General features: G+C 39.3%; 1 protein-coding gene and 1 non-coding gene across 4 annotated transcripts in view; one reads left to right on the top strand and one right to left on the bottom strand.

Moving 5' to 3' along the window:
* The window catches only part of WAPL (WAPL cohesin release factor), an 86,489-nt gene that overhangs the window by 30,727 nt on the left and 28,919 nt on the right, over positions 1 to 26,843 (bottom strand). For all 3 annotated transcript variants that reach the window (XM_002820733.6, XM_009245401.4, XM_002820734.6), the window contains exons 5-8: positions 4,337 to 4,432; positions 3,090 to 3,242; positions 2,685 to 2,821; positions 1,489 to 1,600 (exon numbers count right to left, since the gene is read on the bottom strand). In XM_002820733.6, coding sequence (XP_002820779.3) covers positions 1,489 to 1,600; positions 2,685 to 2,821; positions 3,090 to 3,242; positions 4,337 to 4,432 — 498 coding nt within the window. The remainder of the gene's footprint in view (positions 1 to 1,488; positions 1,601 to 2,684; positions 2,822 to 3,089; positions 3,243 to 4,336; positions 4,433 to 26,843) is intronic.
* On the top strand, positions 18,948 to 19,052 carry LOC112135279 (U6 spliceosomal RNA). Its single transcript, XR_002916582.1, has one exon. It is a non-coding gene; the product is annotated as a U6 spliceosomal RNA (small nuclear RNA).

Below are 26,843 nucleotides of genomic sequence, written 5' to 3'. Positions count from 1 at the left end.
CTCAGGCAGTCTGCCCACCTCAGCCTCCCAAAGTGCTAGGATTATAGGTGTGAGCCACCGCACCTGGCCAGGACACTCTACTCACATAATCTAAATACTGAAGGTGAAATATTTTAGATAAATGTGAATATAAAAAAAGGTCTTACATTTGGGATATTCCAACACTTGAGATATTCTGCACTTACACCTATTTCAATATACAGAAAACACAACCATCTAAAGATTTAAACTTTGAGCCCCCAGAAGTAGAGAAGCATCAGACCAGGTGTCTGATTAAATGTTTATACAGCAAATTATTTTTGGAAATTAGGATGCCATAGTAAAGGCCATGGGGGATCCACTGCCCTTAAAAATCACACTGTAATGTCTAAGTTCACTGTTAACTGCATAATAAAGCAAACGAATTCTCTTTTTTGTTTGTTTTTAAGAGATGAGGTCTCACTAGGTTTCCCAAAATGGATCTGAACTCCTGAGCTCAAGAGATCCTCCCTTAGTCTCCAGAGTAGCTAGGACTTACAAATGCACACCACCTTGCCCAGCAACAAACTAACTTCTTTTTTTTTTTTTTTTTTGAGACAGAGTCTCGCTCTGTCTCCCAGGCTGGAGTGCAGTGGCACAACCTCAGTTCACTGCAACCTCCACCTCCTGGGTTCAAGCAATTCTCCTGCCTCAGCCTCCCAAGTAGCTGGGATTACAGGTGCCTGCCACCACACCCGGCTAATTTTTTGTATTTTATTAGAGTCAGGGTTTTACCATGTTGGCCAGGCTGATCTCAAACTCCTGACCTGAGATGATCCGCCCACTTTGGCCTCCCAAAATGCTGGGATTACAGGCATGAGCCACCGCGCCTGGCCCAGAAGATGCAGTATTAAATTAATTATCACCTAATCTGTATTTAGAACATAATTTCTTTAACAAAAATATAGTAAGGCCATCTCAAAATACTACTAATGCTAATAATTAGCAATGATGGTTACTTTCTTCTAATTTTGGAAAATGCTAAACCTAATAACTTTTGTTATGTTTATTATTAAGCAAAAGCATCAAAGGCAAGGAAAATGAAGAATTTATTCCTTATCACAATAAGGCCATGTTCCAGATTCAACACTGGACAAAAACATTTCTAAAAAATTAGGGCTGCATTTCCAAACCAGTTTTTTTCCATTCATTAGTATCAAATAATATTAAAAGATTCTTCTCAGTGCTTTCTGATTATAGAGAAAACTATGCTTACAAAATTCTGTATCAATGTACTACATTAGCTAAGATAAATGACACATTAAGAAAAAATGTTTTCATGTTTTCAGGAGAAAATAAGTATTAAGCAAAAACTTCTGGCCGTAAGCACTACAAATTTAGCAAATAAAATGAACTCAATCTATAATTAGGATATATTTATAGAATATTCAGTGAAGATATTTTTTGATAGCCAAATAGACTGGTAGTTTTCAACATAAGGCTTCTCAATCTCAGAAACTTAAAAAATACCTGATGGTGCTGGGAATCATCCAAGGTTTTAAAGACCATTGCTACCATCCCATGTGCTCTCAGGTGCATTCGAAAACTGGGCATGGCACATTTAGTGGCCAAGCTAATAACACTACAAGAAAACAGAGTAGGTTAGGGGGGCTGGAAACAGCTGGTACATTAGTTTTGAGTTTGTGTAATACCAAAACCAGCAAACAGGAAGGGAGTAAAAGGGTCAAAGCATTGCCCATACATGATCACAATATAAAAACCATAGGCAAACACATTATTAAAAATATACTGATGCCTAGTGCATGATTAGGTACACTGTATTTTAAAAAAATAACGTAATTGTCTTTAGTGCATTCCTTACATTACTACTACCATTAAAAGCTTAAAATCTGAGCTGCCTTTCATAATACTTCTGATAAAAATTATAATTAATTATATTTGATTGGATATACTCCAAATGACTGAAAAATTCAATCAAAATTATAGTATTCAATCAATCCATTAGGAAATACAAAAGATCATCTTTTTGAGCATTTGGGTGCAAACATAAGCATCCAGATCACAATATGCTTAAATAAATCTAACTTATTACTTGAACATCAGAGGTAAAAAGAACTTAAAAGTTTTTTTTTTTAATTATTTACTTTATTCTTTCTGGTAATTTTTTCTTTCTTGTTTTTGGAGACAGGGCCTCACCTCACTCTAGCATCCAGGCTGGAGTGCAGTGGCATGATCACAGGCTCAAGCCATCCTGCCACCTCAGCCTCCCAAGTAGCTGGAACTACAGGCACATGCCACCATGACTCGTTAATTTTTTATAGACATGGGGTCTCACTATGTTGCCCAAGGTGGTCTCGAACTCTTGGACACACATGATCCTCCCAACTTGGCTTCCCAAAATGCTGGGATTATAGGTATGAGCCACCACACAGGGCAAAAAGATGGTTTACCATAATTTTTTTTTTTAAGCATTTGAAAACTGAAGCCTATGCTATACTAAAAAGGCTCTCATCATCCAGCTTTCCCTCTTATCATGTAGAATCAAATTCTTTATAAGGAAATGGATAGCATTTTAACATGTCTCTGGCTATACATACTACCCCATCATAACAAAATAAAAAATGTTTGGCTTTTTGGACAACACCTAGTTGAAAAAATTTTATACAGCATGCACATAATTGTAAAATATAAAAATAAGATCTTACCTAAGGCAACGTGTGTTTAGAGGCTGAGTGCTCTTTAAGCCACTTAACAAGTACTCAATGTCATCAGTGAACTCTTGATTTTCACCAAATTCTACGACATCGTTGAAGTGCTTCACGTGCTGAACAACAGTATATAACTGCCAAGAAAAAAGAAAGTTCACCCCTTTTTTACTAGGAACTAGCATATTTAAATCTGTGGGCTCACTGTACTTTACATAAGTGCATAAAATAGTTCGTTAGATGGCAACAAAAATATTTTTAGAACAATGATGATGGTAGGACAAAAGAAGTTTGTGGTTCAAAACTGAGTATCAGTATACTGACATTTGTTGAAGATATTAAAAGGCTAAATGTTACATACAAAAATCTATCAACATGCAGTAAACACTGTATATGGCTGCTTACTTCTTTGTCTTCTCGTCTGCATTTCAGTGCAGTAACTATATCTTGGTAGGGCTGAGTAGGTATTGTCACAGTTTTTATCACTTTGGATGGTGGTGCAGGAGCCTTAAAAACTCCATCATCTTTTTGATTTGGTTCCTTTGAAGACAACCTCACCTATTAATAAAGGTATTAAATTAGTTGTTCTAAATAAATATATAAAAATAGGAACATCTCATCTATCTGGCAAATTCAGCTTTAAAAAAAAGTAAATAAAGCTTTTTAAAAAGCAGGGAGGCCTCTCAAAGGTCTTTAGAAATACTTTGAATTCCATGCACTAACAGGTAAGATATATGTATGTGTGCACACAGAAGAACCACTCAAAGATTCCTTCTGGTCTTTTTTAAACTTTTTATTTCACACAATTTGTCGTTTGTCTCTAGTACCATTAGAAAGACTAAAGAACCACAACTGCATGCAAAAATAGCTTTCATAAGCAGAAAGGGACAGGACAGAAAAACTAGACAGAGTCAAAAGAATTTTAATAGCACAAGAGTGTGAAGTAGTTTAGGGTAGAAATAAATAGCTATAACAGGAGCATGCTATATTACTACTAATATACAAAATGATTTCTTTATACTATCAAAAGGAGTCTAATCAGTTTAAGAAGACAGGGAACTGTACATTATACTTTAGAAAGACTTCTATCCCCAAATTTCTTATTGTTATAAAGAACTAATTTACTTGATAACTCCAGGTGACTAAAGCTTTACTGTTAACCTAGAAATCATGTATGATATTACCAGTCATTCTGTAGAAAATAAGTTGCTAAGAATCTTTTTCCTAATGTTTTGGATTGAAAAGTATTACTAGAATACAGGAAGAGATTTGCATCTGAAAAGCAAATTAAGCACTGAAAGCCACTTAGAAATATATATAGGATGTAATACACAACATAGCTCTTACATAAACATCAAATATGAACAATCTTGCTCTTAAACACTAAATACTATAAATTCCATGAAATGTGGGTCATGAGTAACAAGAGCCTTATTTTTTATGGCTTTCATTGTTTAACCTAGCAGCACTAGAATTTCTGCTATCTTACTGACAATCCTCAGTTTTTAAACTGAAACTAAGTTTCAGTAAAGAAAGCCAAAATAAACTGTTAAATAGAAAAGTCAAATATTTACAAATTATGAATTAAAAGAGTAACTGCTTAATTTATAGCTTATTAAAAAACACAAAATAAATAAGTACAGTTCACTTACTGTGACACTCTGAGGTTTTACTACTGGTGGCCCAGGTAGTTCTTCTGAATCTGGATGATTCCAATGTCTGGCATTATATACAGCTTTTGTGGGTGACTAGAGAAATGAGAGAAAGATCAACTGCTTCCATCCTTATAAAAGACTCTCAACTAAAAATCATAAAGAATAATTTATATGCATAAACATGTCCTAGAAACAGCAGGATGGATACTATCTGGGAACAGTCCCACCACAATTCCCATTCTCATGTCTATGGCAAATATAATCACTGTAATACTAGGTCACAAAATCAGTAATTAGTGCTCTGTGCAACTATAACTAACCAAGAAAAGATGGCACTTGAAAGTAAACCTAGGCCAGACGTGGTGGCTCACGCCTGTAATCCCAGCACTTTGGGAGGCCAAGGCGGGTGGATCACTTGAGGTCAGGAGTTTGAGACGAGCCTGGCCAACACAGTGAAACCCCGTCTCTACTAAAAATAAAAAAAGTTAGCTGGGCATGGTGGCAGGCATCTGTAATCCCAGCTACTTGGGAGGCTGAGGCAGGAGAATCACCTGAACCCGGAGGCAGAGGTTGCAGTGAGCTAAGACTGCGCCACCACACTCCAGCCTGGGTGACAGAGTGAGACTCCGCCTCAAAAAAAAAAAAAAAAAAAAAAAAGGTAAACCTCTTGCTAGGCTTACTAAGTAATCAACACATTCAACTCAACATGGGCTGGGCATGATGGCTCATGCTTGTAATCCCAGCACTTTGGGAGAGTGAGGAAGGAGGATCACTTGAGCCCAGGAGTTCAAGACCAACCTGGGTGAGCCCAGGAAGACCAACCTGGGTGACAAAGCAAGACTCCGTCTCAAAAAAATTTAAAAAATAGTAATGATGATGATAATAATAGTTCAACATGTTCTTTGGCAAAATTTTATTCTTCCTACTACCAATTCATGCCTCACAATCTTCAACAATGGGAATCCAGCAGTTTATGGACAGATAATGTGCTCATTTAAAGCAAACCACTGCAGCCAGATGTGTGCCACCACTCAAGAGTTCTCAAATTTTATCAAGGTAAATATAATACATATACCACATATTCCAAGACACAGTGGGATCCAAAAAAGTACCATGTAATAACATACATGATTTCTGCAGCAAAATATCACACTAAGCAGGACAAAGATGTAAAGTCCCTCACATCAATTGAGGTTATTGTGCTGCCCTATCAATTTACTTAAACTTCCAGGGGGGATTTTCAGTTTTAACAATGAATTTAAGAATTGAGAATAGATGACAGTAAACCTACAAAATCAAATCAAGTAAAAGAACAAAACCCTCACTTTCAAGAGAAAACTGCATAATTACAAAGACAAGACAGAAAGGTAACACCTCATCCTCTCTATCCTCTACAAAAGTGACGTTAAATTATGTTTTGAACTTCAAATAAATGGTTTGGACAAATTAGAGATTTTCTCTTATGAAACAAATCTTATTTTCAGTACAACAAAAATAAGAAGACAAGTGGAAAATCATACTTCAAGACCGTCAAAAAATCTACATTTAAAAAACTTAACTATATCCCCTTACTAGCTGCACCGAAGCAACATAATTAGCATTAAGCATTAGTGTGAACTAATGGTTAGCTTTCAATATATCATCTTTAATAAAGTAGAAAAACTCTCATTTGTATTGTGTATACAAACCCATCATTCATAAATGCCAGGTTTGCATAACATGATGATGCATCAGCAATCTGAAATAATTTATGCACTCATGCAAGACTTGATCTGACTTCCTGAGACACAACACATAAAGTAGACTGAACATAAATTTTAAAACCAACCTCTCTATTCCTTCCATTCTTTTCAAAGACCAGCTATATAACTTGTTTGTCTGCTAGTTATGGATCCCTAATTTGAACTACCTTTAGTACCTCAAGCATACTCAGAGACCAGGCTTTGGTAACAACAGCCTTTTGGCAACAATGAGTGCCTCAAAGCTCAAGCATTTCACTTCTTTTTAGAAAGCACTGACTGGGCTAGGCACAGTGGCTCATGCCGGGAAGTGTAGCACGCCTCCAGGCCGAGGCAGGAAGATCAGTTGAAGCCAGGAGTTCAACAACAGCCTGGGCAAGAAAGCAAGACCCTGTCTCTACAAAAAATAAAATTAAAGAAATTAAAGAAGCAAAAAGAGAAATTATGTTTAAAAAAGCACTGACTAGGCCGGGCGTGGTGGCTCACGCCTGTAATCCCAGCACTTTGGGAGGCCGAGGCGGGCGGCTCACGAGGTCAGGAGATCAAGACCATCCTGGCTAACACGGTGAAACCCCGTCTCTACTAAAAATACAAAAAATTAGCCGGGCGCGGTGGTGGGCGCCTGTAGTCCCAGCTACTTGGGAGGCTGAGGGAGGAGAATGGCGTGAACCCAGGAGGCAGAGCTTGCAGTGGGCCGAGTTCGTGCCACTGCACTCCAGCCTGGGTGACAGAGCGAGACTCCGTCTCAAAAAAAAAAAAGCACTGACTACAGGTAATAATCTGGTTACCTAGTTCCACAGCTAACAAAATACTAGGGTGGCTCACAGTTTTAAATTAAAACACTGTAAGAGTGCCTGAAAGAATATGTGCTGTCGGGTGCGGTGGCTGACCCCTGTAATCCCAGCACTTTGGGAGGCCAAGGCGGGTGGATCAACTGAGGTCAGGAGTTTGAGACCAGCCTGGCCAACAGGATGAAACCCCGTCTCTACTAAAAATACAAAAATTACCCGGGCATGGTGGTGAGTACCTGTAGTACCAGCTACTCAGGTGGCTGAGGCGGGAGAATCAGTTGAACCCGGGAGGTGGAGGTTGCAGTGAGCTGAGATTGCGCCACTGCACTCCAGCCTGGGTGACAAAGCAAGACTTTTTAAAAAAAAAAAAAAAAAGTGCTTTGTAAGTATTAAATATTATTAATAATTGTTATGTGATGATGTGCTGCTTGGTTTAAGTCTAACACATTCGTAAGAAAATAGAAATATATAGCCTACCTACCTAATAAAGAATATGATAAACAAATGGAATAACTGATGCGTCTATTCATCTCATAAGTCCTTGAAGCATAACAGCATACAGAATAATTGAATAATTTATATTAAAAGGTCATATTAAAGGAACTTTTGGTTATGCTGTCGAACAAGGCAATATAGTAACACTTAGTTTTAAAGCTTTTGATGATGTTTTACCATTTTAATATTAATAAGCAATCTAAAGGGAAGTAGTCCAATTAGAACTTTTTCTTTTATTTCAGTGTCTTACAAGATTAATATAGGGTTTATTACGGGAGGAGAGATATTGAAGACACATCTAACTAAAAATTAAAATAGGTAATATCTGTATATGGCTAACATACACACATGGCAGGGAGAGGAAGAAACAGGGAAAGAGAGAAAGGGGAACACTGACTGAGCTCTTTACATCATTCCAAAACAGTACAGTAATTCCACATGCTCCTAAGTGAACTGTGTATGTAAAGCACAACAGTGGTATGTCACATGCTAATTTCACTCAATGAAAGTGATTGTGTGTGTACAATATATGTAAAAATATCATATAGCAATCAACTTTCCATGGAAAATCAAAAATCACCCTTACCATTTAGCAACCTAGCTAAATGTTAACAGAGTCATTCTGATTGCACCACCAGGCTTGTCTTTAATCTTCTTAATTTTATTCTTGTTTGAAAAGCAGATACAGGGCCAGGCACGGTGACTCATGCCTGTAATCCCAGCATTTTGGGAGGCCGAGACAGGTGGATCACGTGAGGTCAGGAGTTCAAGACCAGCCTAACCAACATGGTGAAACCCTATCTCTACTAAATACAAAAAATTACCCGGGTGTGGTGGCAGGCACTGTAGTCCCAGCTACTTGGGAGGCTGAGGCAGGAGAATTGCTTGAACCCAGAAGGTAGAGGCTGCAGTGACTCAAGATTGCACCATTGCACTCCGACCTGGCCAACAGAAAAGCAGATACAGGCCAGGTGCAGTGGCTCACGCCTGTAATCCTAGCACTTTGGGAGGCTGAAGTGGGCGGATCACTTGAGGTCAGGAGTTTGAAACCAGCCTGGCCAACATGGTGAAACCCCGTCTCGCGTGGTGGTAGGTGCCTGTAATCCCCGCTACTCAGGAGACTAAGGCAGGAGAATTGCTTGAACCTGGGAGGCGGAGGTTGCAGTGAACTGAGATCGTGCCATTGCACTCCACCGTGAGCAACAAGGGCGAAACTCTGTCTCGGAAAAAAAAAAAAAAAGAAAAGCAGATACAGCATATAAACCAGATTCCTAAACTTTTTTCTGTATTTAAAAAAAAAAAATTGTGGCTAAGCATGGTAGCTCTCGCCCATAATCCCAGCAAGTTGGGAGGCCAAGGGAGACAGATGTCTTGAGCCCAGGAGTTTGAGACAGCCTGTGCAACACAGTGAAACTCAGTCTCTACAAAAAATACAAAAATTAGCTGGGAATGGTGGCATGTGCCTGTGGTCCCAGCTACTTGAGATGCTGAGGTGGGAGGATCACCTCCTGAGTCCAGGAAGTGGAGGCTGCAGTGAGCCAAGATCACACCACTGCACTCCAGCCTGGGTGACAGAGCAAGATCCTGTCTCCAAAAAAAAAAGGATGGATTCTGTTTGCTAGGTAAATTAATGAGAAAAATACTTAGAACAAAATAAGCAAAAAGTTCATAATAATAATCTAACATTCTAAATATTCAGAACCATTTTAGCATATTTCAATACTAGTAATCTTAAATATATTATTCTTTTGTATTCAGTGCTCCAGGGGCATAAGCAAGAAAAACCTCAAATGTGACATTCCATTAAAGCTAAGGAAAAAATATTCCACTGACAAACTGATGGGGCATTTCTTCATGAGAGATAATACAGTTTCTATAAAAACAATGGATAAAAATTGGTTTTTACAATAACACCACAAAGGCTGTTGTTAACAGACTGGATTACTGAATCACAACTATAAACCAGAGGAAAAGGCCGGGCGTGGTGGCTCAGGTCTGTAATCCCAGCACTTTGGGAGGCCGAGGTGGGCAGACCACTCGAGGTCAGGAGTTTGAGACCAGGCTGTCCAACATAGTGAAACCCCATCTCTACCAAGAATACAAAAAAATTAGCTGGGTGTGGTGGCACACATCTGTAATTCCAGCTCCCCCGGGAGGCTGAGGAAGGAGAATCACTTGAGCCTTGGGAGATGGAGGTTGCAGTGAGCCGAGACTGCACCACTGCACTCCAGCCTGGGTGACAGAGTGACACTCCATCTCAAAAAAACAAAAACAAACAAACAAAAAAACAACGACAACAACAAAAACAGAGGAAAGAAAGCATTCCTTCCTGAAAATGTAAGAAGAAGTGACAACATGTTATCCCCCACTGGGCTGGCTCATAAAAGCGAGGAAAAAAAGGAATGGGTTTCTTTTGTTGTTGTTTTGTTTTGTTTTTGAGACAAAGTTTCTCGCTCTTACTGCCCAGGCTGGAGTGCAATGGTGCGATTTCAGCTCACTGTAACCTGCGCCTCCCGGGTTCAAGCGATTCTCCTGCCTCAGCCTCCCGAGTAGCTGGGATTACAAGTGTCACTACGCCTGGCTAATTTTTGTATTTTTAGTAGAGATGGGGTTTCGCCATGTTGGCCAGGCTGGTCTTAAACTCCTGACCTCAGGTGATCCACCTGCCTTGGCCTCCCAAAGTGCTGGGATTATTGGCGTAAGCCACAGCGCACAGCCAAAAAAAAGGAATGTTTTTAAGCCATAAATACTTTATAAACAAGAAGAGCAAATTTATCTATACGTTTTAAAAACTATGTGCTATATGAAGACAAAATAGTAAGCCGATTAGAATTCATCCAGCATTACCCACCCAAGGATATCACCAGTAATTCAATCAATCAGCATGAAGTACAACTAAATGAACTCTGAAGAAGTACTGCAATGCATAACTATGTGTGTATGTGTGCACAGTACTTTAGCGGCAATTCAAAAGGGGGAAGTAGAAAAAAAAATTTGGATCTGGATTGTCAAAAATTTCTTTAAAGGATATATAAAAATCCTTTAAAAAAGACAATTGGAATCAGAAGCAGGAGAAGAAAAGTCTTACAAAGAATCTTTGAGCTCTTTACAACTTCCTTTTAAGCATAATCATACAATCCCAAATGGTCTTAAACTATAAAAAACATAACACGTTAGATATCCAGAGTATTGAATTATTTGAGGGAAGACTACAGAAACTCCTAAATTAAAACCAACACATCTGTACTATCAAGAACTAGAAATTGTAATACGCAATATGAAACACTGTGTAGAGAATCTAATCCACAGCTAACGAGAAGAAATAAAGCTGCAAAGTCTGTCTTCTCTGCCTGAATCAACTGCGTACAACAGGTAGTAATGACTTTTAAAGACAGCTGCCATTTTCACGAAGAAATTGCCAATTCCTATCTTCATGAAGAACAATGCACACCACTACTGTGAGTAGAACTTCAAAAGCTAATTGGTAGCCACGGTTTTATTAGAAGTAGGTAACTGTCACTTCAGAATATCACCAGGAAACAGCATAACTTGGTCATAAGTTCTAAAAAGTCCATGCAAAAAAACATAAAATTCAGTAGTTGGCATTTTGTGAGAACATAACTTAGCCTATAATTCAACAATTAAAACTAAAAGATACTAGTATGAGAGCCATGACCAAAATCAGCTAAAACAACAGTTCTCACAACTAAAAATACCATTAAATATTGATGACAAGTTGTATTAGAAAGATGATTATCAAATTTAGAAATAAAAAAACCGGAAGCTATAAACATCTTGAGACAACACACCTGTGATTAGAGAATATCCATTCTCCCCTTCATTTTCCTTTAAGAACATTTAGCTTGACGTATGCTCACATAGATTTCTCAACATCTTGATGCTTGCATGGGCATGTGACTCAGCTCTTGCCAGTGAAGTGTGAAGAGAAGTGAGGTACACCTTCTGGGTCCTGGCTTCTAGGGATGGTTCACTGCCTTCCCTTCTAGTTCCTTCTATCTTAATCAATAGTCTAGAAATGGTAGAATACCACCACACAAGGGAAGCCTGGGTCCCCTACACTGCAGCAATTTGAAAATTGTCCAGAGATAAACAACCAGAGACTGGTAAGCCAGAGAAAAATAAGCTATCTATTAATAACTAATTTGGGATTTCTTTTACATCCTAAGAAGCCACCTTTGAACAACAGTAAATTGAGATTAGAAACAAATAATAACAGGACATGCTCAAAGTATAAAATTTTGCCAATACTGGATGTGGGTAAACTATGCACATACAACATTAAAAAGAAACAATTTAAAAGATATAAACAGTCAACATGTAAGAGAATGGAGGAAGACAGAAACTAAAGAAAAAAATAAAATCTAAAACCAATCTTTAGAATTATAAAAATATATACTGGGGAAGATCTACATGAACTGATAGTGATTTCCAAGAAATATTACTAAATTTTAAAGGAGAGACAGTGCAAAACAGCACATATAGATGCTACTTTTTATGTAAGAAAAAAAAATTTTTTTTTTTTGAGACGGCGTTTCACTCTTGTTGCCCAGGCTGGAGTGCAATGGCATGATCTTGGCTCACTGCAACCTCCGCCTCCCGGATTCATGAGATTCTCCTGCCTCAGCCTCCCGAGTAGCTGGGATTACAGGCATGTGCTACCACGCCCAGCTAATTTTGTATTTTTAGTAGAGACGGGGTTTATCCATGTTGGTCAGGCTGCTCTTGAACTCCTGACCTTAGGTGATCTGCCCGCTTTGGCCTCCCAAAGAGCTGGGATTACAGGCATGAACCACCGTGCCTGGCTGAAAAATTTTAGTCTGTTTATTTTTATATAAAAAAGAAACACAGAAAAGAAAAAGCAGAAAACAATAAAATTGGTTCCCTACAAGGGTGGGTAACAGACTGGAACAGATCTCAGATGAAGTGACCTCATTAAACTTACCTTTTTATATAGTTTTGACTTTTATAATGTTGTACATATAAAAAAAAAGGTAAGAATGGAAAGGGAAAACCCCAACACTTAAAGCAAACCAGAACAAAGAAACCTACTCATATTTCACATGGACAGCAAATACAGTGAAGGGAAGCCAGACAAACCACCCAATGCTCTGACCAATCAACAGGCAGGCAGGCAGAAATAATCCCAAGTAATTTGTGAACATATTATTTGACTTTATACCCTCAATCTTGGGCAGGGTGGAGTAGGGCAAGTGCAGAATTGCCAAACAATTCCTGAAAATTTTTGTAAATTTACTTATTGTAGTGGAATGGGCAAAGCAATTCTGTACCTATTTAGATATATTATAAGTTGAGTAATGTGCTGCTGCTGTTGTTCACTGTGAAAAAGACATAAGGCCAGAAAGAACCCTGGGCTCTCACTGTGAAAAAGACAGAAGGCAAGAAATAATCCTGTGAAAACGCATTGATACTGAAGATTATCAGTGTGAATTCATGATTTCTAGATCACTTATGTACACAGGCATGAATCCACATATATATGTGAAGGTATATTTGTATGTGAATGTATGTGAATATATAGTATGTATGTAATATATGTATACGTGCACGTTTCCTATGCCCATTTGCTAAAAGCGCCAAGAAGCAAAGGACACACCTAGGGCCCATTATCATAGTCTCTAATACCATTCTCCACTAAAGAGAATCATTACTCCGCAGAGAATGGACCTGATCCCAAGCCTACAGCTGACCAGGTACAAGATGAACCTAGAACACTGTGTTACACCAGGAAGAAAGAAGTTTTCATAGAATGATGGGGACATGGCAGAGGAATCAAACAGCCAGCTTAATGAGGCTCTACTAGCCAAATCGGGACAAATTTAGGCCCCAAATAATTAAGCACAGTAATAGATTATAAACCATTGGGGAAAAAGTAGGGATTCACTAAAGAAGTCAAATTCATAGGAACAAAGAGTGGAAAGGTGGTTGCCAGGGGCTGGCAGGTAGGGGAAATGGAATTTTGGTCAAAGGGTAGAAACTTCCCATTATAAAATGATTAGGTTCTGGAGATCTGACTTATAGCATGGTGACTACAGTTAATAATAATGTACTTTACAGAGTCATGTACCACATAACAAGGTTTCGGTCAATTACAAACTGCATATATAATGGTGGTCTCATAAGATTTTAATGGAGCTGAAAAATTCCTAACGTTTAGTGACATCTTAGCGCAATGCATTAGGCGAGTGTTTGTAGTGATGCTTTCGTAAACAAACCTACTGTGCTGCCAGTCCTATAAGGGTACAGTACATACAGGCCGGGTGCGGTGGCTCACGCCTGTAATCCTAGCATTTTGGGAGGCCGAGGTGGGTGGATCACCTGAGGTCGGGAGTTTGAGACCAGCCTGACCAACATGGAAAAACTGTGCCTCTACTAAAAATACAAAATTGGCTGGGCGTGGAGGTGCATGCCTGTAATCCCAGCTACTTAGGAGGCTGAAGCAGAATTGCTTGAACTTGGGAAGCAGAGGTTGTGGTGAGCTGAGATCGCACCACTGCACTCCAGCCTGGACAACAAGAGCAAAAACTCCATCTCAAAAAAAAAAAAAAAAAAAAAGAGTATAGCACATACAATTAGATACAGTGAGTAACACTTGACAATGAATGACTATTAACAATAACATAGTTACTGGTTTATGTATTTACTATACTTTTAACCATTTTAGAATATACTCCTTCTACTTGCAAAACAAAAGTTCATTGTAAAACCACTTCAGACAGGTCCTTCAGGAGTTATTCCAGAAGAAGGCTGGCATCATAGGAGATGACAGCTCCATGTATGTTAGTGCCCTTGAAGAACTTCCAGTGGCACAAGATGTGGAGGCGGAAGACCATGAGAATGATGATCTTCACTCTGGATAGGCCTAGGCTAGTGTATCTTAAGTTTTTAACAAATTTTTTTTTTTTTTTTTTTTTTTTTTTTGGCAGTCTCGCTCTGTTGCCCAGGCTGGAGTACAGTGGCGCGATCTCGGCTCCCGCCACTATGCCTGGCTAATTGTATTTTTAGTAGAGATGGGGTTTCACCATGTTGGCCAGACTGGCCTCAAACTCCTGACCTCAGGTGACCCGCCTGCCTCAACTTCCCCAAGTGCCGGGATTACAGGCGTGAGCCACTGCACCCAGGCAACAAAAAAGATTTTAAAGTAAAATTAAAAATAATTTTAAAAATAGAAAAAGGTTTATGGAATAAAGATATAAAGAATGAAAATATTTTTGTACAGTAGTACAGTGTGTTTTAAGCTAAGTGTTATTAACAATAGCCAAAAAGTTTTAAACAAATTAAAACGTTTATAATGTTAAAAAGTTACAGTAAGCTGGCTGGCCACAGTGGCTCACGTCTGTAATCCCAGCACTTTGGGAGGCCAAGCGGAGAGGATTGCTTGAGCCCAGGAGTTCAAGACCAGCCTCAACAACATGGTGAAACCCCACCTCTACAAAAAATACAAGATCACCAGGGTGTGGTGATGTCCACCTGTAGTCCCAGCCACTAGGGAGGCTGAGGTGGGAGGATCAATTGAGCCCAGGAGGTCAAGGCTGCAATGAACAGTGTTCACACCACTGCACTCCAACCTAGGTGACAGAGGGAGACTGTCTCAAAACAAAAAGCAAAAAGAACAAAACAAGCCATTACAGTAAGCTAAGGTTAATTTATCATTGAAGAAACTATTATCTTATAACTTTGGTGCAGCATACGTGTACAGTGTTTATAAAGTCTACAGTAGTGTCCTAAGCTTTCACATTCACTCACTGACTCCCCAAAGAAACTTGCAATCCTGCAAGCTCCATTCATGGTCAAGTGTCCTATATAGGTGTACCATTTTAATATGTATTTTTACTGTACCTTTTCTATGTTTAGATACATAAATACTTACCATTGTGTTACAACTGCCTACAATATTGAGTATGGCAACATATCAGGAGCAACAGGCTACGCCATAAAGCCTAGGTGTGTGGTAGACTATCCCATCTAGCTTTGTGTTCTGTTTGCACAATGAAATCGCCTAATGATGCACTTCTCAGAATGTAAACCTGTCATTAAGTAATGCGTGACTATAGTACAAAATGGAAAAACAAATGAAATTTCAAACTATAAACACCCTAACACACACATAGACACACACGCATGTGCGTGCGCTCACTCTCGCTCTCTCTCTCTCTCCTCCCCCATCCCTCCCATCTCCCCCCACTCACCCCCCCACTTCCCATCTATAACTATCAAACGGATGTCAGTGCTTTCCAGCTCCTGATAACCCCTGGCCACATTTTCTCACTCCAAGCCTCATTTCCTGGGAAATAAGAGTAAAATACTTTGAACTTTCAAACTTTAATGGCACCTATACTAAAGAAAATATGATTAGGCAGGGCACGGTAGCTCACATCTGTAATCCCAGCACTTTGGGAGGCCGAGGGAGGCGGATCACTTGAGATCAGGAGTTCAAGACCAACATGGTAAAACCCCGTCTCTACTAAAAATACAAAAATTAGCCCTAGGACATGGTGGCACCCGCCTGTAGTCCCAGCTACTCAAGAGGCTAAGGCAGTTGAATCACTTGAACCCAAGAGACAGAGATTGCAGTGAGCCGAGATTGCGCCACTGCACTCCAGCCTGGGCAACAGAGCGAGACTCCATAACCAAAAAAAAAAAAAAAAAGATTAACAGTACTTTCATTCCTTATTAAAATCCTTCCAGAATAAAGTATTAAAGGAAAAAAAAGCACAAGAATTGGATCACAGAGAGAAAATAATTTACATTTTCCTAAGCCTTTTTGACTTATATAGGTCAATGATTTTAATTATCTGGCTTAATATTTAAGTTAAATACTACCTATATAAAAGGAAGCAATAATGCTTCTGGTTTGGAACAAACACACTGAGGAAATACTAAGACTGCTCAAAATTCCAGTAGGAAAAAACAATTCTGCCTTTTTAAGATACTCTTCTTATTCCTTTTTGTATCCCTAGCACAGTGAAAGTCATGTAGTAAACACTAAACAAAAACAATGATGAAAAAAAGCCAACTAAAACCGACTCCCTCTCTTCCATACCTAGGCCCAGCCAGAACCTGCTCAGCTTCAACAACTCTTTGGATCACCCACCCAGGAGCTGTAAATGAATGGCAGCAGCTATTAACTTCCACACTTTTGCCAGCTTCCCTCATCACCAATCCATTTGCTACAGTCATTCTTTTTTTCAGGCTTCATATCAATTAATATCTCAGGTTTCTAGTACTTGAGAATATAGTGGATCTCACGATACCACATGATGACTGGATCTCAAGATAGTCAGTGAGTCCCCATACATATAACAAAGGTAACACTGGGTAAAACTGTTCTGACAGAAAAATATGCTATTTCATGAGAGTGGGTTCTAACTGCTAAAGGAAGATACTGTGTGGAAGGAACATTTGTTCTTGGGTGAGATGTGGGAGTACTTGTCCTTTAAAGTCTCTTCAATTGTAAGATTTTGCTAGTAAGTTGACAACCTGTATAAACTCATTTTATAAAACAAAAAATGAAGTTTATCAAAGTATAAAGCTATATTCAACTTTAAAACTGCAGGTTTATGTAATTACAACATTCTAAAACAACTAAATATGTAACCATGATTTATACTGATAAATTTTAATTGCCCAGAAGCCCACTATCCAGTGTCATATTGAAGGACAGATGGGAAGAAAAAATTAAGTCCAGAATGTTCCTTAAAGAGTTAGATAAAAGATAGTGCTAAAAGGGCTTAGCTTTAAACCACAGGGGAATGACAAAAGTAAAGGTATAGGCTGGGCGTGATGGCTTATGCCTGTAATCCCACCACTTTGGGAGGCCGAGACCGGCAGATGGCTAGACTCAAGAGCCCAAGACTAGCCTGGGAAAAATGGTGAAATCCCATCTCTACAAAAAATACAAAAAATTAGCTAGACGCAGTGGCGTGTGCCTATAGTCCCAGCTACCCTAGAGGCTGAAGCAGAGGAATCACTTGAGCCCAGGAAGTCAAGGCTGCAGTGAGACATGATCACACCATTGCACTCCAGCCTGAGCAACTGGAGTGAAACCCTGTCTCAACAACAAAAAAGAACGTAAAGGTTGAAATATTGGAGAATTGAAACTGAGATTGACGTTATGGTTAGTTTCATCAATGACCCCGCAGCAGTCTTAACTGCAAAACAAGATGGCCAACATCCCAGGTAAAACACAACCAACCCCGCAAGCACTGAAAACCTGTACAGTCAGGCCGACTACAGACAATGAATGCTTACAAGCAGGGATGACAGGCAGCAGCTGAATGAAAAGGTAGAAGTCAAATCACAAGCAGGGCAAGCAGAAGAAATAATCTAAGTATATCAGCACACATATGACAGCTACAAATAATGGCATGTAGGGAAGCTGTAGCCAGAAATCAGAAACTGGATGACATTTCACGAACGAAAGTACCAAGAACTGCTCAACGATCAAAACCTTACCTAGAAACAATAGGTAGTTAAATCCAGGTATGTTTCAACCCTATCTATCAAATCCTATCTTTCCTTTTCTCACCAGCAAGTGACAACTTTTCTGAATCATCATTTCAACTATGTTCTTACTACAAGTTTTCTTCACCCTCCTCATCTTCTTTCTGAGTCAGCCCTCAATCCTGATATTAACAACTCCTCTATATTCCTGGGAGACGTTAAAAGAAACTGTCATAGACACGTATGCTTAAGAGTTAATGCTTTCTGGGCCAGGTGTGGTGGCTCATGCCTGTAATCCCAGCACTTTAGGAGGCAGAGGTGGGTGGATCACGAGGTCAGGAGATCGAGACCATCCTGGCTAACGCGGTGAAACCCCACCTCTACTAAAAAATACCAAAAAAAATTAGCCAGGCATGGTGGCAGGCGCCTGTAGTCCCAGCTACTTGGGAGGTTGAGGCAGGAGAACGGAGTGACCCCGGGAGGCGGAGCTTGCAGTGAGCTGAGATCGCACCACTGCACTCCAGCCTGGGCAACAGAGCGAGACTCTGTCTCAGAACAAATAAACAAACAAACAAAAAGAGTTAATGCTTTCTAACACAGGGTAGAGGGGTAGGTAGAGGGAAAGGGGACCTCTTGGCCAGACTATGTCAGCAGAACTAAGGTGAGGAAGATGGTCAGCATAGTCAAGAAACTAGTTACATACATGACGACTGTGAAAATAAGAACACGTGGAGGATAATGGAAACCAGATTTCTCTCGGTAAAGGGAATTAAAATATGGAAAATGACAAGTCTAGAATAAAACGTGGTATCGGAAATATTAGTGTGAACTCATGGTTCTAAACATACATAGAATGACCATGAAATAGACATGTGTCTGTATATGAAAGAGTATATGCATATTTTTACATTTTTCCTGGCTGTCTACTCAGAGGGCCTAGAAGCAATGACACTTCAGAAGAAATAACCATACCTAGTGAACAAATATTTATTTCTAAATACCATTCTCCATGAACTGCAAACAGGAATCCTTGAAGAAATGGCTGACTCCAGGACTGGGAAAGTATAGGATGAGCCTGGAACATCTTAGAATGTCAGTAAGGTGCTCGCTTCGGCAGCACATATACAAAAACTGGAACTATACCAAGAAGATTAGCATGACCCCTGCACAAGGATGACACACAAATTCATAGAGCGTTAAAATTAAAGAAAATAGAATATTAAGTAAGAAAATGCAAAATAGTGGGACACATCAAAGCCAGCTTGAAGGAACATCCACCAACCAAATCTAAGAAGATCAAACTAATGACAGAACTATGATTTAAATAAATATAGTAACAAATGATTGAATAAAGTAGAAATCCATGTTCATATTATAATAACTAAATGAATACATATAAAAATACATGCATATACTCCAACCTACATGGAGGGGAAGAAAATATCTACCTTACACTACAAGGCCAAATACTAATAACTGTAGAACAAATGCTATAATTAGAAAATCACATTTGGCAACCAATGTTGTAAAAACTGACTCAGGCAACAATCAATGCTAAAACTAGGGGGTGAAAGTCTAATGAGGAAAGGTGACGAACCTGAAAAATACCATCTTAACCAAGTGATCAGTTAACATCAGTAGCAATGGTACAAACTGACATTAAGTACTACCTGATGTGATGCAGCAAGAAAATGGCATCTCCTCTGTATTGCCATCAAAACTGTCTAACCTGAGTCTAATCATGAGAAAGTATCAAACACAAACTGAGGGACATTCGACAAAATAACTGGCCTTAACTCCCCCAAAGACGTAAAAACCATGAAAAGACCAGGAAACACAGATCCCATGGCAGACTGAAGGAGACTAGAGACTTGTGACAACTAAACTAACATGTGATTCTGGATTAGATCATAGGTTCTTTGTTTAGGAGACATGGGGGTGTAGTTTAGTTGTTTTGCTATAAAGAACATTACTAGGACAATTGCTGAAATTTGAATGGGATCTGTAGATAGACAATGGATTACATCAATGTTAACTCTTTGGTTTTGATGGGTATTCTGTGGCAGTATAGCAAAGTGCTCTTGTTTTTACAAAGTACAAACTAGGTATTTAGGAGTAATGGGCATCATATCTGAATTTACTATCAAGTCACACACACATACATATACAGCAATGGGAGGAGGATGCATTTCACTCCCCAGGAAACATTTGGCAATGTCCAGAGACATTTTGGGTTGTAACAACAAGGCAAGGGGGGGGGGTGCTACTGACAACAAGTGGAAAGACGCCAGGGATGTTGCTGAATATCCTCCAGTGTACAGGGCCAGCCTCCAAACCAAGAATTATTCAGTCCAAAATATCAATAGTGCTCAGGCTGAAAAACTGTTGATAGAGCAGGAGGAAAACTCCTGCCACTACAAATCATAGACTACCTCTTTTCCACCTGGAAATGGGGCCACTGGAATTCTTAAATCTAATCAGATTAGAGAGCTAGAAAATCCAGATACTCTCACTGGCCTACCATTAAAATGAATAAAGGTTTTGCCTTGGGAAAAAAAAAGCGGGGGCTACTATGTTAAGACACAGCTTAAGACACAGTTTTGGCTTGGCACGGTGGGAGGCCGACTTTAGTACTTTGGGAGGCCAAGGTGAGCAGATCGCTTGAGGTCAGCAGTTCAAGATCAGACTGGCAAACAGGTGACAACCCATATCTACTAGAAATACAAAAATTAGCCGGGCATGGTAGTGCACGTCTGTAATCCCAGCTATCTGGGAGGCCGAGGCAGGAGAATTGCTTGTACCTAGGAGGCAGAGGTTGCAGTGAGCCGAGATCGTGCACTCCAGCCTGGGGGACAGAGTGAGACTCCATCTCAAAAAAAAAAACACATACACACACACACACACACACACAGAGCTTTACTCATATTACATTTTTCAAATAAGCTCGGTCCCATAGCTCTTTTTGTTTTATAAATTAGCAATAATTTTCTTAGTTTTCTGACACTATCACTTTGCATCCATCAACAGTAAATAGGTCTGCTGCTGACTCAAGTTGCCATGACCTGATTTACTTTAGGCCAGATAGATTCCTTCATAATCAGGTCAAGTACATGTACACTGCTGCCTTCTAAGCTATGTTAGTAGCAAAGAAATTACTCCAACATTAAGTTCAAAACTAACTTAAAAAAACAGAACACAAATAGGTACAAATGACCTCAAATGAATATAGAATTAACATAAGCAGACAGTATAAAAATCATTTCAACAAATTTTAACACAGTACCATAACTGTTCATCCTAAGTAAACTATAATCTAAGGAAAAAACGAATTGCAAAGAAATTAAAAATCACTCAGTATATTTATTGCTCACATTATTGGAATTATAATTTTGATATATATGTATGCTGTAGGATAAAGCAAATAGGTATACAATTCTGTGATGTTAAATTTGAAGGCTGGGCGCGGTGGCTCACACCTGTAATTCCAGCACTTTGGGAGGTCGAGGTGGGTAGATCACCTGAGGTCGGGAGTTCGAGACCAGCCAGACCAACATGGAGAAACCCCATCTCTACTAAAAATACAAAAATTAGCTGGGCATGGTGGCACATGCCTGTAATCCCAGCTACTCCGGAGGCTGAGGCAGGAGAAGCACTTGAACCCGGGAGGTGGAGGTTGCAGTGAGCCGAGATCACGCCACCGCACTTCAGCCTGGGTGACAGAGCAAGACTCTGTCTTAAATAAATAAATAAATAAATAAATTTGAAAAAGAAACTATCAATAACATAAACTCATGGTTCTTTTTTTTTTTTTTTTTTTTTAAGATGGAGTCTCGCTCTGTCGCCCAGGCTGGAGTGCAGTGGCACGATCTCTGCTCACTGCAAACTCTGCCTCCCGAGTTCGTGCCATTCTCCTGCCTCAGCCTCCCGAGTAGCTGGGACCACAGGCGCCCGCCACCACACCTGGCTAATTTTTTGTGTTTTTAGCAGAAACAGGGTTTCACCGTGTTAGCCAGGATGGTCTCGATCTCCTGACCTAGTGATCCACCCGCCCCGGCCTCCCAAAGTGCTAGGATTACAGGCGTGAGCCACCGCGCCCAGCACGGTTCATTTTTCAACATTATCTCCTAACTCTGTCTGAAGAAAGGCCCTTGACGCGATGAACACACTCAGCACTCAGATCTTGGTTTCTAAGTACTAATGTCCACAAAAAGAACCAAGGTTCCTAGAAAAATACATGATTCCATGACTTAAACAGGGAATCTACAAGACGAGCCTGAGCCATCTTATTGTACAGAAGGCAAGGGAAGTGCTCAAAGATGACAGGTTATTTCAAAAGGATACAAGAGACAGCTTGAAATGGTTCACACTGGCCAAATATAAAACAACTTCAACTTAAAAAAAAAAAAAAAAGCAAAGTCAACTATAAAACATATAGTAAATAGTATTTATTTTTATTGCATATATTTAACATGCAAGATAATGTTTTAATAAACACAATGATTACTACAAGCATCCATCACTTTCCAGTTACCCTGTGTGTGTTAAGAGCACCTACAATCTACTCTTTTAGCAAATGTCCTATATTATTAACTACAGGTCTCCTACTGTACATCAGATAGCTACATTTATTCATCCTATGTAACTGCAAGTATGTACTGTCTGACCAACACTGCCCTATTTCCTCCCCCTCCTCATCCCTGATCCACCATTCTATTCTGTTTCTACATATTCAACTATTTTTAATTTGACACATAAGTGAGATCATGCCGTTTTTAATATTCTTTGTGTCTGAGTTATTTAACCTAGCATAATGTAAGTAAAAATTTTATCGAATAAGCAAAAATTACTGAATCTATAGTGATGGAGACAGTTGGAAGAAGGAGAGGGGAAGGAGAAGGAAGAGAGATGAAGGTTCCTCTTTACAAAATTCCAGCTATTAAATGTGTAAGAAATAACGATTAGAAAACTCATCATTCTGTAACTCGAGCAATAAATGATGTAGGCAAAGCTCAACAATGGATACAAAAATGATGAGGTAAGACAATAATGGGGAATAGGGCATGCACGTGGTACTAGACTAGCACTCCAAAGTTTCCTAACTAAATTATGAAATGAGATATGTACTTTTATTTTGTTGAGAGCTGGTGATCACAACCTTAACTAGGTGGTCAAACAATGCTAAGAGTGGAGTGACCAGGTATCATGAGACTTCTGATGTAAAGCATCATACACAACGCAACCGGTGAAATAGTCTCCTCCCGCCCCCCCACCAAAAAGTCTAATCTGAATTTAATGAAACTTCCAGACTTAAATTCTGGTACTTTAATGCAGTGAGGCAATAAGTTAAATGATATCAGTAGGAAACAATCAGATAAATTCTGAACGTAGAACTTTCTGTAAGACAAATATCCCGGGCTCTTAAAAAAACCATCAGGGCCATCCCGGCGCGGTGGCTCACACCTGTAATCCCAGCGCAGACACGGGCAGATCACGAGGTTAGGAGATAGAGACCATCCTGGCTAACACGGTGAAACCCCGTCTCTACTAAAAATACAAAAACAAAATTAGCCGGGTGTGGTGGCGGGCGCCTGTAGTCCCACCTACTCGGGAGGCGGGAGAATGGCGTGAATCCAGGAGGCGGAGCTTGCAGTGAGCGGAGATGGCGCCACTGCACTCGAGGCTGGGCGACAGAGTGAGACTCCGTCTCAAAAAAAAGAAAAAAAAAAAAATTCAGGGCCAAGGGGAATTTTTTTCAAAGGGGGTACTGTTCAAAACTAAAAGAGACATAACTAAATGATTATGGTTTGGGAAAAAAAATATGAAAAGACATTTTGAAGATGGGGAAAACTGAATACAGTGATTATCAGATTATATCAAAGAATTACTAGGAATTGACTTAAGTGTTATATAACCACAGGTATGAGATCTTTTTCTTAAGAAATGCAGGCAATTTACTTTCAAATAAGACCATATATATATTTAATATAATAAACTTTCAAGACTGTACATATACTTAATATAAGTATTATACAGTAAATATATATTACAGAGAGGGAGAAAGGAAAGGCACCATGTACAATTATGGTTAAAGGCTAACTGGAAAGCAATCTAGGCAGAGGGATATGGGTATTCATCTTACTGCTCTTTCACGTTTTCTGTATATTTCAAATTTTCATTTATTTATTTAATTTATTTTTTAAGAGACAGGGTCTCACTCTGTTGTCCAGGCTCCAGTGAAGTGATGTGATCACAGCTCACTGCAGCCTTGAACTCCTGGGTTCAAGTGATCTTCCTGTCTCAGCCTCCCAAGTAGCTTGGACTACAACCAAGCCACCATGCCCAACTACATTTTTTTTTTTTTTTAAGAGATGGGGCCAGGCGCATTGGTTCACGCCTGTAATCGCAGGACTTTGGGAAGCCGAAGCAGGTGGATCAACTGAGGCCAGGAGTTCGAGACCAGCCTGGCCAACATGATGAGACCCTGCCTCTACTAAAAACACAAAAAATTAGCCAGGCATGGTGGCGCTTGCCTGTAGTCCCAGCTACTCAGGAGGCTAAGGCAGGAGAATTGCTTGCACCTGGGAGGCAGAGGCTGCAGTAAGCTGAGATTGCGCCACTGCACTCCAGCCTGGGCAACAGAGCAAGACTCTGCCTCAAAAAAAATTTTATAAAGATGTTATCTGGCTTTTTTACTGCATTGACATTTGTATGGATGGTGCAAAAGCAATGGTGGGTAAAACTGCTGGTGCCTTAGCACGAATAAAGGTAGGACTTCTGAACTGCTACATACTATGTAGCAGTCAAAAAGTAAAATGCAAGTTTCACTTAAAGCCCTTAATGAAGGAATAAAAAGTTAATTTTATTAAATCTCTATACCTGAATACACTAATAATCTCTGTGACAAAACAAGTATGCATAAAACACTTCTGCTGCATGCAAAGTACAGTGGTTGTATGGAGAAAAAACCACCACTGTTTAAGTTGCAAGCCAAACTAGCTACTTTTTTCTTAAACATCATCTTTACTGGAAAGATCGACAAACTATGCTGATTCAAACGTGGGAATGTGGCAGGCATTTTCTCGAAAACAAAGAGTAAATCTGTTACCATCAGTTGTTTTCCTTGAAGTATTTGCTTCCAATAAAAAAAAAACTGAACTTTTAAGCAAAAACAAATTTTAGAGAACTTGTATCTACCACTGTGAACTTGATAGGTTCCCAGTACTTACAAACTTTTCTGAGTTTGGCAGTGGTATTAATGTGGTTTTTCGATACTGTATAATGAAATGTGTCATCATTTGAAAGATTTGCGTAATTCATCGTAACCAGTATTTTGCAAGTGACCAGTGTATGATGTTACAAAGCATGTATGGGTAAATGCCCATTCAAAATGCAAGATAAAGCAGCAGATTTTAATGCAATGTATGAAAGGTTACTGGCATGGTTTCACATTCCAAGTTGCAACTAATCATTAAGAAACTCCCATTTCTTGAGTTTTGGGGTAGTACTGTAGAAGAATATCCAAAATTACCTGAAAAGGTTATTAAAATACAACTACATATCACTGTGAAGTCATACAGTTTTCTAGAAATTCAAAGTCTCACCTAAGCACCTGGGAGTGCAAAACTATAGCACAATTACATTGAAAAGATCCCCAATGGGCTCTTCAGGTAAAATAGGAAAAATAAGGCCATAAAAATTGAACACACTCATTCTTTAGTTACTTAAAAGCAATTCAATCTACAAGAATAAAAGGTACTGGCAACCTCTAATTTTAACTTTAAATAACAAAATACTATAACAAGCTATTTAAGGAATTTTTTACAAAAAAGGCGAAGTCAAATTATTCTCAACACCTATGCTGGACCACATTACATTTTGGGAGGCCAAGGCAGGCAGATAGCCTGAGCCTAGGGGTTCAAGACCAACATGGGCAACAAACTGAAACCACATTTCTACAAAAAATACAAAAATTAGCCAGGTATCATAACACATGCCTGTAGTCCCAGCTATTTAGGAGTCTGAGGTGGGAGATCACCTGAGCCCGAGGACGTCAAGGCTGCACTGAGCTGGGATCACACCACTGCATTCCAGCCTGGGTGAGAGTGAGACCATCTCAAAAAAAAAGAGGAGGAGGAATAAAGTTGGCTCTACCCTTATACCATATACAAAAATTAACTTAAAATAGAACAAAGATCTAAATGTAACGACCTAAAACTATGAAATATAGGAAAAAAACATAGACAAAAGTGTACATAACACTGGATCTGGCAACAATTTATTGGATATGACACCAAAAGCACAGACAACAAAATGACAAATTAAACATCAAAATTAAATATGTTTTTGCATCAAAGGACAATGTCAATACGGTGCAAACCAACTAATGAAATAGCAGAAAATATTTGTAAACCATATTACTGCTAAGGATTAACATACTACTACAACTCAATAAAAACAAAAAAACTCAATTCAAAAATGGGCAAAGGGCCAGTCACGGTGACTCACGCCTGTAATTCCAGCACTTTGGGACACCAAGGCAAGTGTATCACCTGAGGTCAGGAGTTAGGGACCAGCCTGACAAACATGATGAAACCCTATCTCTACTAAAAATACAAAATTAGCCAAGCATGTGGTCACATGCGTGTAATCCCAGCTACTTGGGAGGCTGAGGCAGGAGAATTCCTTGAACCCAGGAGGCGGAGGTTGCAGTGAGCCAAGATTGTGCTCCAGCCTGGGCAACAAGAGCGAAACTCCATCTAAAACAAACAAAAAAACTGGGCAAAGGACTTAGACATTTCTTCAAAGATACAAAAATAGCCAGTAAACACATAAAAAATGCTCAACATCACTAATCATTAGTGAAGTACAAGTCAAACCACAATGAGATACCACTTCACACCCATTAGGCTATTATCAAAAAACAGAAAATAGAAGTGCTGGTAAGGATACGAAGAAACTAGGGCCCTCATACATTGCTGGTAGCAATGTAAAATGGTG

Source organism: Pongo abelii, chromosome 8 (genome assembly GCF_028885655.2).
Source record: "Pongo abelii isolate AG06213 chromosome 8, NHGRI_mPonAbe1-v2.0_pri, whole genome shotgun sequence".
In the NCBI taxonomy this organism is placed as follows: Eukaryota; Metazoa; Chordata; class Mammalia; order Primates; family Hominidae; genus Pongo; species Pongo abelii.
Note: the sequence above shows the minus strand (reverse complement) of the source record. Positions and strands in the feature narration are given on the sequence as shown.